The following is a 12,088-nucleotide window of genomic DNA, read 5'->3' as shown; positions in this document are numbered from 1 at the left end:
TCTTTAGTTTCTTTAGGTAGATATATTCCTAAGTATTTTATTCTTTCCGTTGCAATGGTGAATGGAATTGTTTCCTTAATTTCTCTTTCTGTTTTCTCATTATTAGTGTATAGGAATGCAAGGGATTTCTGTGTGTTGATTTTATATCCTGCAACTTTACTGTAGTCATTGATTATTTCTAGTAATTTTCTGGTGGAGTCTTTAGGGTTTTCTATGTAGAGGATCATGTCATCTGCAAATAGTGAGAGTTTTACTTCTTCTTTTCCAATTTGGATTCCTTTTATTTCTTTTTCTGCTCTGATTGCTGTGGCCAAAACTTCCAATACTATGTTGAATAGTAATGGTGAAAGTGGGCACCCTTGTCTTGTTCCTGACTTTAGAGGAAATGCTTTCAATTTTTCACCATTGAGGATAATGTTCGCTGTGGGTTTGTCATATATAGCTTTTATTATGTTGAGGTATGTTCCTTCTATTCCTGCTTTCTGGAGAGTTTTTATCATAAATGGATGTTGAATTTTGTCAAAGGCTTTCTCTGCATCTATTGAGATAATCATATGGTTTTTATTTTTCAATTTGTTAATGTGGTGTATTACATTGATTGATTTGCGGATATTGAAGAATCCTTGCATCCCTGGGATAAAGCCCACTTGATCATGGTGTATGATCTTTTTAATGTGTTGTTGGATTCTGATTGCTAGAATTTTGTTAAGGATTTTTGCATCTATGTTCATCAGTGATATTGGCCTGTAGTTTTCTTTTTTTGTGGGATCTTTGTCAGGTTTTGGTATTAGGGTGATGGTGGCCTCATAGAATGAGTTTGGAAGTTTACCTTCCTCTGCAATTTTCTGGAAGAGTTTGAGCAGGATAGGTGTTAGCTCTTCTCTAAATTTTTGGTAGAATTCAGCTGTGAAGCCGTCTGGACCGGGGCTTTTGTTTGCTGAAAGATTTTTGATTACAGTTTCAATTTCCATGGTTGTGATTGGTCTGTTAAGATTTTCTATTTCTTCCTGGTCCAGTTTTGGAAAGTTGTACTTTTCTAAGAATTTGTCCATTTCTTCCACGTTGTCCATTTTATTGGCATATAATTGTTGATAGTAGTCTCTTATGATCCTTTGTATTTCTGTGTTGTCTGTTGTGATCTCTCCATTTTCGTTTCTAATTTTGTTGATTTGATTTTTCTCCCTTTGTTTCTTGATGAGTCTGGCTAATGGTTTGTCAATTTTATTTATCCTTTCAAAGAACCAGCTTTTGGTTTTGTTGATTTTTGCTATGGTCTCTTTTGTTTCTTTTGCATTTATTTCTGCTCTAATTTTTAAGATTTCTTTCCTTCTACTAACCCTGGGGTTCTTCATTTCTTCCTTTTCTAGTTGCTTTAGGTGTAGAGTTAGGTTATTTATTTGACTTTTTTCTTGTTTCTTGAGGTGTGCCTGTATTGCTATGAACTTTCCCCTTAGGACTGCTTTTACCGCATCCCACAGGTTTTGGGTTGTTGTGTTTTCATTTTCATTCGTTTCTATGCAAATTTTGATTTCTTTTTTGATTTCTTCTGTGATTTGTTGGTTATTCAGCAGCGTGTTGTTCAGCCTCCATATGTTGGAATTTTTAATAGTTTTTCTCCTGTAATTGAGATCTAATCTTACTGCATTGTGGTCAGAAAAAATGCTTGGAATGATTTCTATTTTTTTGAATTTACCAAGGCTAGCTTTATGGCCCAGGATGTGATCTATCCTGGAGAAGGTTCCATGTGCGCTTGAGAAAAAGGTGAAATTCATTGTTTTGGGATGAAATGACCTATAGATATCAATTAGGTCTAACTGGTCTATTGTATCGTTTAAAGTTTGTGTTTCCTTGTTAATTTTCTGTTTAGTTGATCTATCCATTGGTGTAAGTGGGGTATTAAAGTCTCCCACTATTATTGTGTTATTGTTAATTTCTCCTTTCATACTTGTTAGCATTTGTCTTACGTACTGTGGTGCTCCCGTGTTGGGTGCATATATATTTATAATTGTTATCTCTTCTTCTTGGATTGATCCTTTGATCATTATGTAGTGACCTTCTTTGTCTCTTTTCACAGCCTTTGTTTTAAAGTCTATTTTATCTGATATGAGTATTGCTACTCCTGCTTTCTTTTGGTCCCTATTTGCATGGAAAATCTTTTTCCAGCCCTTCACTTTCAGTCTGTATGTGTCCCCTGTTTTGAGGTGGGTCTCTTGTAGACAACATATGTAGGGGTCTTGTTTTTGTATCCATTCAGCCAGTCTTTGTCTTTTGGTTGGGGCATTCAACCCATTTACATTTAAGGTAATTACTGATAAGTATGTTCCCGTTGCCATTTACTTTATTGTTTTGGGTTCGAGTTTATACACCGTTTTTGTGTTTCCTGTCTAGAGAATATCCTTTAGTATTTGTTGGAGAGCTGGTTTGGTGGTGCAGAATTCTCTCAGCTTTTGCTTGTCTGAAAAGCTTTTGATTTCTCCTTCATACTTGAATGAGATCCTTGCTGGGTACAATAATCTGGGCTGTAGGTTATTTTCTTTCATCATTTTAAGTATGTCTTGCCATTCCCTCCTGGCTTGAAGAGTTTCTATTGAAAGATCAGCTGTTATCCTTATGGGAATTCCCTTGTGTGTTATTTGTTGTTTTTCCCTTGCTGCTTTTAATATTTGTTCTTTGTGTTTGATCGTTGTTAATTTGATTAATATGTGTCTTGGGGTGTTTCTCCTTGGGTTTATCCTGTTTGGTACTCTCTGGGTTTCTTGGACTTGGGTGATTATTTCCTTCCCCATTTTAGGGAAGTTTTCCACTATTATCTCCTCAAGTATTTTCTCATGGTCTTTCTTTTTGTCTTCTTCTTCTGGAACCCCTATGATTCGAATGTTGTAGCGTTTAATATTGTCCTGGAGGTCTCTGAGATTGTCCTCATTTCTTTTAATTCGTTTTTCTTTTATCCTCTCGGATTCGTTTATTTCTACCATTCTATCTTCTAATTCACTAATCCTGTCTTCTGCCTCTGTTATTCTACTATTTGTTGCCTCCAGAGTGTTTTTAATTTCACTTATTGCATTATTCATTATATATTGACTCTTTTTTATTTCTTCTAGGTCCTTGTTAAACCTTTCTTGCATCTTCTCAATCCTTGTCTCCAGGCTATTTATCTGTGATTCCATTTTAGTTTCAAGATTTTGGATCAATTTCACTATCATTATTCGGAATTCTTTATCAGGTAGATTCCCTATCTCTTCCTCTTTTGTTTGGTTTGGTGGGCATTTATCCTGTTCCTTTATCTGCTGAGTATTCCTCTGTCTCTTCATCTTGTTTAAATTGCTGAGTTTGGGGTGTCCTTTCTGTATTCTGGCAGTTTGTGGAGTTCTCTTTATTGTGGCGTTTCCTCACTGTGTGTGGGTTTGTACAGGTGGCTTGTCAAGGTTTCCTGGTTAGGGAAGCTTGTGTCGGTGTTCTGGTGGGTGGAGCTGTATTTCTTCTCTCTGGAGTGCAATGAAATGTCCAGTAATGAGTTATGAGATGTCTATAGTTTTGGGGTGACTTTGGGCAGCCTGTATCTTGAAGCTCAGGGCTGTGTTCCTTTGTTGCTGGAGAATTTGCTTGGTATGTCTTGCCCTGGAACTTATTGGCCCTTGTATGGTGCTTGGATTCAGTGTCGGTATGGAGGCATTTGATGAGCTCCTGTCAATGAATATTCCTTGGAGTCAGGAGTTCCCTGGAGTCAGGGTTTGGACTTAAGTCTCCTGCTTCCGATTATCGGTCTTATTTTTACAGTAGTTTCAAAACTTTCTCCTTCTATACAGCACCATTGATAAAACATCTACATTAAAGATGATAAGTTTCTCTACAGTGAGGGTCACTCAGAGAGGTTCACAGGGTTACATGGAGAAGAGAAGAGGGAGGAGGGAGTTAGAGGTGACCCAAATGAGATGAGGTAAATCAATAGTGGAGAGAGTGGGCTAGCCAGTAGTCACTTCCTTATGTGCACTCCACAACTGGACCACTCAGAGATGTTCACGGGGTTATACAGAGAAGAGAAGAAGGAGGAAGGTAACAGAGGTGGCCAGAAGGATAAAAGGGGGGAATGAAAAGGAGGGAGACAGTTCCAGCCAGTAATCAGTTCCCTAAGTGTTCTCCACCGTCTGGAACACACAGAAATTCACAGAGTTGGGTAGAGTAGAGAGGGGTTAGGGAGGAGACACAGGCGACCTGGTGGAGAAAAAGGAGGGTCCAAAGGGAGAGAGAGCAGTCAAGCCAGTAATCTCACTCCCTAGTGAAAAATGGGTCCTGAAGATTGGGTCCTTATAGGTACAAAATTGGTAACAAATACATAAAAGCAAAAATTAAAAATCTAGAGTAGAGTTTGGAATTTCAAAAATACGATGTTAAAGAAAAGAAGAAGGAAAAGAAAGAGAGAAAGAATGAACAAACAAAAACAAACAAGGTCGCGAAAATTATAGAGAAAGTACAGGTACAAAATTGATAACTAATACCAGAAAGCGAAAATTAAAAATCTAGAGTAGAGTTTGGAATTTCAAAAATACGATGTTAAAGAAAAGAAGAAGGAAAAGAAAGAGAGAAAAAACGAACAAACAAATACGAACAATGTCACAAAAATTATAAAGAAAATACAGGTACAAAATTGATATCAAATACCAAAAAGCATAAATTAAAAATCTAGAGTAAAGTTTGGAATTTCAGATATACAATGTTATATAAAAGAAGAAGAGAAAGAAACAGAGAAGAAGAAAAAAAAAAAAAAGTCACAGAAATTATATAAAAAAAAAACTATAGGTACAAAATTGATAACATATACCAAAAAGCGAAAATTAAAAATCTAGAGTAGATTTTAGAATTTCAAAAATACAATGTTAAAGAAAAGAAGAAAAAAACAAAAACAAACAAAAAAAAACAAGGTCAAAAAGTTATAAAATATATATATATGAAGTTTGCTGAAGAAGAAAAAAATAGGGTCTTTTTTTTTTTTTTTTTGCAAAGTACTAGGATATAAAGGTGAAAATTAAAGGAACAATAGAGGACTTAAAATTTATTTTTTTTAATTAAAAAAAAGAAAGAATGATCGTAAAAATAATAAAAATATATCTAGGACTTTTTTTTTTTTTTTTTTGTGGGTGTTGTGGGTTCAGTTCATTTTTGGCTAGTTCCTTCGTCAGATTTATATTTCTCAAGATCTATAGGCCCCTTCCTATGTAGTCTGTAGTAACCACAGGGTTTTGATCTATTGCCTGTAGCTTCCAAGGCGTTTCCCTCTGTTATATCTTCTTCTGTTTGCTAGTCTCTTCAGTATCTGGTTTCCGCCCTGACTCAAAGGGCACGGTGGAGGACACTTTTTTTTTTTTTTTTTTTTAGGCTTACTTGTTCAGTCGCGCTGTGGGGAGAGAGGGAGGGATGCTGCAAACAAATAACACTGGCGTGGGCTCGCAGTGCCTCAGCCACCCTGGGTCTGCCCCCGCTCACGGCGCGTGTAGCCTCCCTGTCCACACTGCTCGGACTCTAGGTTGTTCCGCCGGGAACAATCCGAGGCTGGCCCTGGGCTGCATGCACCTCCCAGGTCCAAGCCGCTCAGGTTCAGGCACTCGGGTAGTCCTCAGAGGTGCAGACTCAGTTGGGCCTGCGTTTTGTGCTCTTCCCAGGTCCGAGCGCCAATTTGCTCTTCCCAGGCGAGCGCCAATGCTGCGACTTATCGCCTCCCCACCGCTCGGTTATCTGGATGTAAAACCGGCGCACCTTCTCAGGCAGATGTTGACCGTCCAGACCCCCAAGAAGTTTTAGTTAGCAAAGAAGCCTGCTTACAATTTTATAGATAATGTCTCTCTGGGGCTGCGATTGCCCCCTTCCGGCTCTGGCTGCCTGTCACCGGAGGGGGAAGGTCTGCAGCCGGCTATCTCTGTTCAGTCCTTTGTTCCGTGCGCGGGCCTGGCGGTCTTAGGTTAGGGCTGGCTTTTCGCGTGGTAGGTATCCCACAGTCTGGTTTGCTAGCCCAAATTATTTCGCTCAGATAGCGCTCAGGGTATTCAGGCCAGATTCTTACTCTCAGCGATGCAGCCCGCGCCGCGCCTCCCTGCCCAGCCCCGGTTTGCTAATGGCGGATGCAGGCGTCTGCGCTGCTTCTCTGCTGGGGGAGTTATCGTAGGGCTCGCAATCTGCGAGTTTTAAATTGTTTATTTATTTTTTCTCCCTGTTATGTTGCCCTCTGTGCTTCCAAAGCTCGGCACAGATTCGGCAGTGAGAAGGTTTCCTGATGTTTGGAAACTTCTCTCTTTTTAAGATTCCCTTCCCGGGACGGAACTCCGTCCCTCCCTCTTTTGTCTCTTTTTTTTGTTGTTTTTAATATTTTTTCCTACCTCCTTTCGAAGAGTTGGGTTGCTTTTCTGGGTGCCTGATGTCCTCTGCCGGCATTCAGAAGCTGTTTTGTGGAATTTACTCGACGTTTAAATGCTCTTTTGATGAATTTGTGGGGGAGAAAGTGTTCTCCCCGTCCTACTCCTCCGCCATCTTGGCTCCTCCCCTCAAAAAGTAGCACATTGAGTTTGATCCTTAAGTTCAAGATTTCATTGTCTCTTTTCATGTAAATGCACACAGCCTGGAACTACATAAAGAACATGTAGAATGATGTCTTAATTTTTTAAAATACATGTATATTTTATCAGTAAGGATATAATGTATATTGTGTGAGGAAGAAGATAAGAAGAAAAAGAAAGTGGGACTAAAGGAAAGAAGCAGAGAGAGAGAGAATGTCAAAACATTAAAATGCACTTAAGCCTAACCCGTGCAGTTTCTTTCCTGGTGATATAAGTTTTTTCTATGCTTTGACTGGAGAAAAGATTATTAAGGGTATATATTTTGTTATTTTTAGTTGTTTAATTTATGAAAGCTTTAAAATGAAAATTGTTAGGCATTAATTATTAGGATTATAAGTAGAGCAAATTTTACAAAGTACGTCTAAGAATTCTTTGAAAAATGATTGTCCCTGATTAATTAAATGTTGTAAATGACACTTGTAAATTTAACATATTGTTTATCGTGTTTTTAAGTACTTTAATTGTCTGGTTTAACAAATAAAATTTTTCTGAGAATTAAATAATTCTTAAAATCTAATAAGTTAAATATATGATGTCCTAAAGTTTTCTTAGACTGTCCAGTATCACACTTGAATATAAGATATGGATATAAGACAGATCACAAAACTGAAATATTAAGTCTCAATTTTTAACTGCAAATTAAACTAAAAAATTCTAAGACAAAATCATATGGCTGTCACATTAATAGACTAAATTACTTTAAATAACACATGTTTACAGTACCAAATGTTCACAGATTTCGTAACACAAAAATATTATGGAGACCATATAATATAATGGAGACCACAAAATAATATGGAGACCACATTTTCTTAGCACAAAAATATAATACAAAAAAATTATAACGTACTATGATTTCTGTTCCTGTAAACATATTCGAGTCAACTCTAAGTCTTCTTAGAACTAAAAGGAATGTCCTCACTAAGGAAGATGACATCCAGTTAACTAAAGTCTTTGAGACACGCATCTGCTCTTGAGTGTGAAAGGCACATGCCCACGAAAGAAGAGAAAATACCTTCCAGGCTCCCTGAGTTCCTTTCAGCCTGGGAGCTTGACTGGACACGTGACATAAAGCTGCCGATGTCCAGGGCCATTCTCACCACCTCAACTGCTTTTTCAGTCTTTTTCATAATCTCTGTATCACAGGCCTCAAACCTTTAGTAGAAGGTCGAGTTCCTGGGTTCTCCGGCCACTCGTAGGTGTCAGTAACTACCGGAAAAGCAGCCCGTGTGCGTGCCCAGCCAGCCCTCACTCAGCCTCACGAGATGGGGCTTTGGTCTGCAACATTTTCTTACTGAGAAGTAAAGAGCCCACAAAGCTTTTGTGAGCCTCACGGCTTTGTACGGAAATATTGGACTGGCCAAAAAATTCCTTTGGTTTTTTAAGTAAAAATAAGAGACACAATTTTCATTTTCATCTAGAACTTTGTTTTGTTCCATTACCTTCTGCCATTTTTCAGCCGACTTCATAATTCCAAAATCTTCCTCAAACTTATCTTTTTGAGCAAAGAATCATCTTCCAGATAATTGAAATTGTTTTTCCTTTAAGAGAATTTTGCAAAGACCAAAATAAATGGACATCCAAAGATGCCATGTCTGCTTGATACAGCAAATGAATCAGAACTTCCAAGCCAAGCTGTAAGGGTTTTTCCCTGGTCATCAAAGAAACATGTGGTCTTGCGATATCCTGATGGAGGAGTATGCATTTTCTGTTGACTAATTCCAGATGCTTTTCATGGAGTGATGTTCTCAGTTGGTCTAATTGGGAGTGTACTTGTTGGAATTAATTGGCTTTCTGGAAGGAGCTCAAAATAGAGGACTCCTTTCCAATTCCACCATATTCACAACATTACCTTCTTTGGATGAAAACCTGCCTTTGGTGTGCTTGGTGGTGGTTCACTTGGCTTGTCCCATGATCTCTTCCATTCCACATTATTGTACAGTATCCACTTTTCATCACTTGCCACAATTAGTTTCAAAAATGGAACATTTTCGTTATGTTTCAATAGAGAATCATATATGGAAATTCTGTCAAAAAGGGTTTTTTTGCTTAACTTATGTGAAACCCAAACATCAAAGTGATTAACATACAAAGCTGATGCAAATGCTTTTCAGCGATACTTTGAGTATGCTGGCTATCTCCACTGTGGTGTAACTTTGATAGTTCTCAATGAATGTCTCGATTTGATCGCTGTCAGCTTCAACTGGTCTCCTTGACCTTAGAGCATCGTCCAGCAAGAAATCTCTAGCACAAGATGTCACAAACCACTTTTGACATGGTTTGATCAGTCACAGAACCGTCTCTATACACTGCACAAGTTTTTTCTTGCATTTCAGTTGCATTTTTAACATTCTTGCAATAATAAAGGATAATATGCCAGAAATGCTGCTTTATTTTTTCATCTTCAATATTAAAATGGCTACACAAAAAATTCACCAGTTTTGATACAGTTTTTTTTTTAATGCACAATGATATCCCAGCTGTCACAATACAGTCTAACAAAATTGTTTTCAATGAAGTTAAAGGCAATGAAAGGCAACTAGAGCCAGCTTACAGCAGGGGATGAATGAATGAACTTTTTGGCCAACCCAATACTTTTCTGGCTTTAAGTTAAATAAGTGTTCCTTTGTTCTGCTTAAAGGTGTAAAGCAGTGGTCCTCGGACACGCATCTATCTTCTAGCACTTCAGACTCCATGAGGGCGGGCTCCGGGTCATTTTCAGGCAGCAGCGGGGATACACGTAGATAATTTGCCCTCCATCCACTCTCCGGGAGACGTGCTAACCGTAGGGACCACACGGTTAGAGCTGTAAAGGGTCATCCCATCCAAAGCTTGATCACATCAGGTTTTGCTTGACAACCTTGATACCACAATACCAAGACAAAAAAGTTTGGAGTTCTCCCCTGGGATTGATAACCAGGAGCGCTGCTAGGTATATTGATAACAGATGTATGATGTTCCTCTCAACAGCAACTCCCATCCTAATTGATTTGCTTGTCTTTGACTCTAAGACATAGGTTTCCCATCTAACACCAAAAAAATCTTTGAAGTTGATGGATAGTGGGTTTAGTTATATATTTTACCTGAACAGAAAGACCTCAAACTTGATAGGATTGTAGAATAAATAATTGCCCTCTCCACTAGTCTAAATAGTCTTGCATTATTTTATCTCCATATTCATATTCGATTTCTCAATTCAGTTCTTCAGCCAATTGAATTTTTCACTCTTAAATGGTTTCCTAGCTCATGGTTGCACCCCGACTCTTTCACTGTCCTTCCTGCCTCTAGATTCCTTCTTTTGTAACCAACATTGCGTAACTCAGATCAGATCCCTGCATTGATTTTTTCTCCCATCCTAAGAATATGAGGCTTAGGAATGTGCTCTTAAAAGCCTTTTCCAGGTGAAAAATACTCCATGTTCACTCTTTAGGGGCAATAAAGGGTCCTGAGTAGCTCAGACCTCTTAGCCTAGATCTACTTGTGGTTCTCTTCTGACTGTGACAAATAATTGAAAAATAATTGTTGGTCTCAATCAGTAAATCAACTGGATTAAAAAAAAATCATTTCATGCTATAAACATAAATAATTTTAGTGTTGTGTACAACAAAGGATCTGAGAACTTAAAGCTTCTCAGAAGTATTTATCCTAGACATCTAAGACTCCTTTTGTCTTTTGCCTCATTAAGCCTTAAAATCTAACTTATATATCTTTGCATGCTATCAGCAATGAAATAAAAATTTCTGTATTTTAAATAATTTTTCTTTCTCAGTTTCTACAGATAAAGTGATTTCAAGTAATGAATGACGCCATCAAAGCAGAAAAGAGAAACTGTGAAAACCCCCAGAAATGTGAAAGGAGGTTTCCTACAGGATAACAGCATCTTCGGTTCAGTTTATAAAAACCCAAATTAATAAAATGGACAGTATTGTTCAATTTTAGAAATTCCATTTCTTCTATGTTCTAAGCTGTATAATTGTCAGGTTTTTATGGTTTAGATTGTAAATGTGTTCTTCCCTTTGCTAATTATGTTTTTTTTTTAAGTCTTAAAAGTCTTAAAATGTGAAGGACATTTATGAATGGTAAGGGAGACACTGTATACAAATGTATATTTGTAAAAGCTATTTTTATGATTAGCATGTTTTACTGTTGATCATATATAAAAGTCAGGTGATATTGCAATTATAAACTTAAAACTTATTTCCAACAATGTCATGTAAGAAAAGATACATTGTATGCTAGTTTTTATAATTTATTTTTAACTTATAGTTTAAAGTACTTCAGATCATAATGATAAAATACTTGAAAAATTGTATTTCTGCCCTCAATAAGCACCATTTTTATTAATAAAGAATGCAGATATTTCAGATGTGATTCAATAGTTAAAGGATTGTTGGTTTGACCTGTAATTAAATTGAGCATCCTCTGCTTAACTGAACTGAAATGATCCAATTAATACCCAATATTTCAGTCTGGGTAGGAGATCCCATGGATGGATTTTAATGCCAATACAGATGAGAACTAGATTGGCAAGGAAGATTGTTCTGCCTTTGGATCCAAAAGTTCAAATTAGTGCATACATCACTTCATTCCATCTCCTATTACTAAGGATTCTCCATTCCCTGGCGTTGCAAGTGTTTTCCAAATGCCCTTAGCTGGTGTCTTGTCCTGTGGAAATGGAAGAAACCATCTTCACAGACTAGGAGAATTAAGTGTATAATTTCTTAATAAATACTGCTTCTTTTAAAACAAAGTTGGTGTGTATCTTTCTTTTGGGGTGCATTTAGTTTTAATACTCAGTTTGAATTTTTAAGTCATTTGTAATGTCACAAAATCAGTGCAATAATGAAAGCAGCATAACCTTATTAATATGCAGATTACATGTTCTATATGCCTACATGTTATATGGGATGACATATTCTGGAGCACATTTATTTGGTATGTAATAGAAAGTCAGAGGGCCCTCAACCATGACTGAAGGAACAGTATGGTTTATATTTCTAGAAAGCATATTTTTAATCCAAATACAGAATTTTGAGACAGTATTTCAGGATAGAAGGCAAAACTGCTTGAATATAGGTATTTATGTTCTGCCCAACTAAAATTCTGCTACTAAATGATTGTCAGCTCATCATCAAAGAGCAGATAGAAAACATGCAACCTATAACCTCACTTATAGGCTTAAGGCCACTTTTTTCAAAGAAGTTGAGCATCTAAAATCATCTTTGTGGGTTTTCTTTTATTTTTCTACTTTAATTTCACTAAGGTGTGTAATCCTCTTTCTCTGTCTTTTAATTGTAAACTAATACAATCTTACACAATTTCATCCAACAAAGAATATTAAAAAAAAAATTTTGAAGAACAAAAGGAACTCTGTTATTAAAGAAAATAAATATATTGCATTTTCCTATTTAAAGTGTTTAACAATTTGCCCACTACAACCTAGAGGCTGGATCAGGAATATGTTTCCTTTTTAAGGAAATGTG

General features: G+C 37.0%; 1 protein-coding gene across 12 annotated transcripts in view; it reads left to right on the top strand.

Annotated features, from left to right (window-relative positions):
- Positions 1–11,355, top strand: part of RALYL (RALY RNA binding protein like) — an 829,513-nt gene extending 818,158 nt beyond the window's left edge. For all 12 annotated transcript variants that reach the window (XM_010812207.4, XM_010812208.2, NM_001077932.1 and 9 more), the window contains 1 exon segment: positions 10,375–11,355. Coding sequence is in view for 5 of the 12 variants with exons in the window: in XM_059893234.1 (XP_059749217.1) it covers positions 10,375–10,409 (35 nt within the window). In the remaining 7 variants the exon portion in view is untranslated.
- Positions 11,356–12,088: the final 733 nt, after the last annotated feature.

This window comes from Bos taurus, chromosome 14 (assembly GCF_002263795.3).
Source record: "Bos taurus isolate L1 Dominette 01449 registration number 42190680 breed Hereford chromosome 14, ARS-UCD2.0, whole genome shotgun sequence".
NCBI lineage: Eukaryota > Metazoa > Chordata > Mammalia > Artiodactyla > Bovidae > Bos > Bos taurus.
This window is presented reverse-complemented; position numbering and strand designations above follow the sequence as displayed.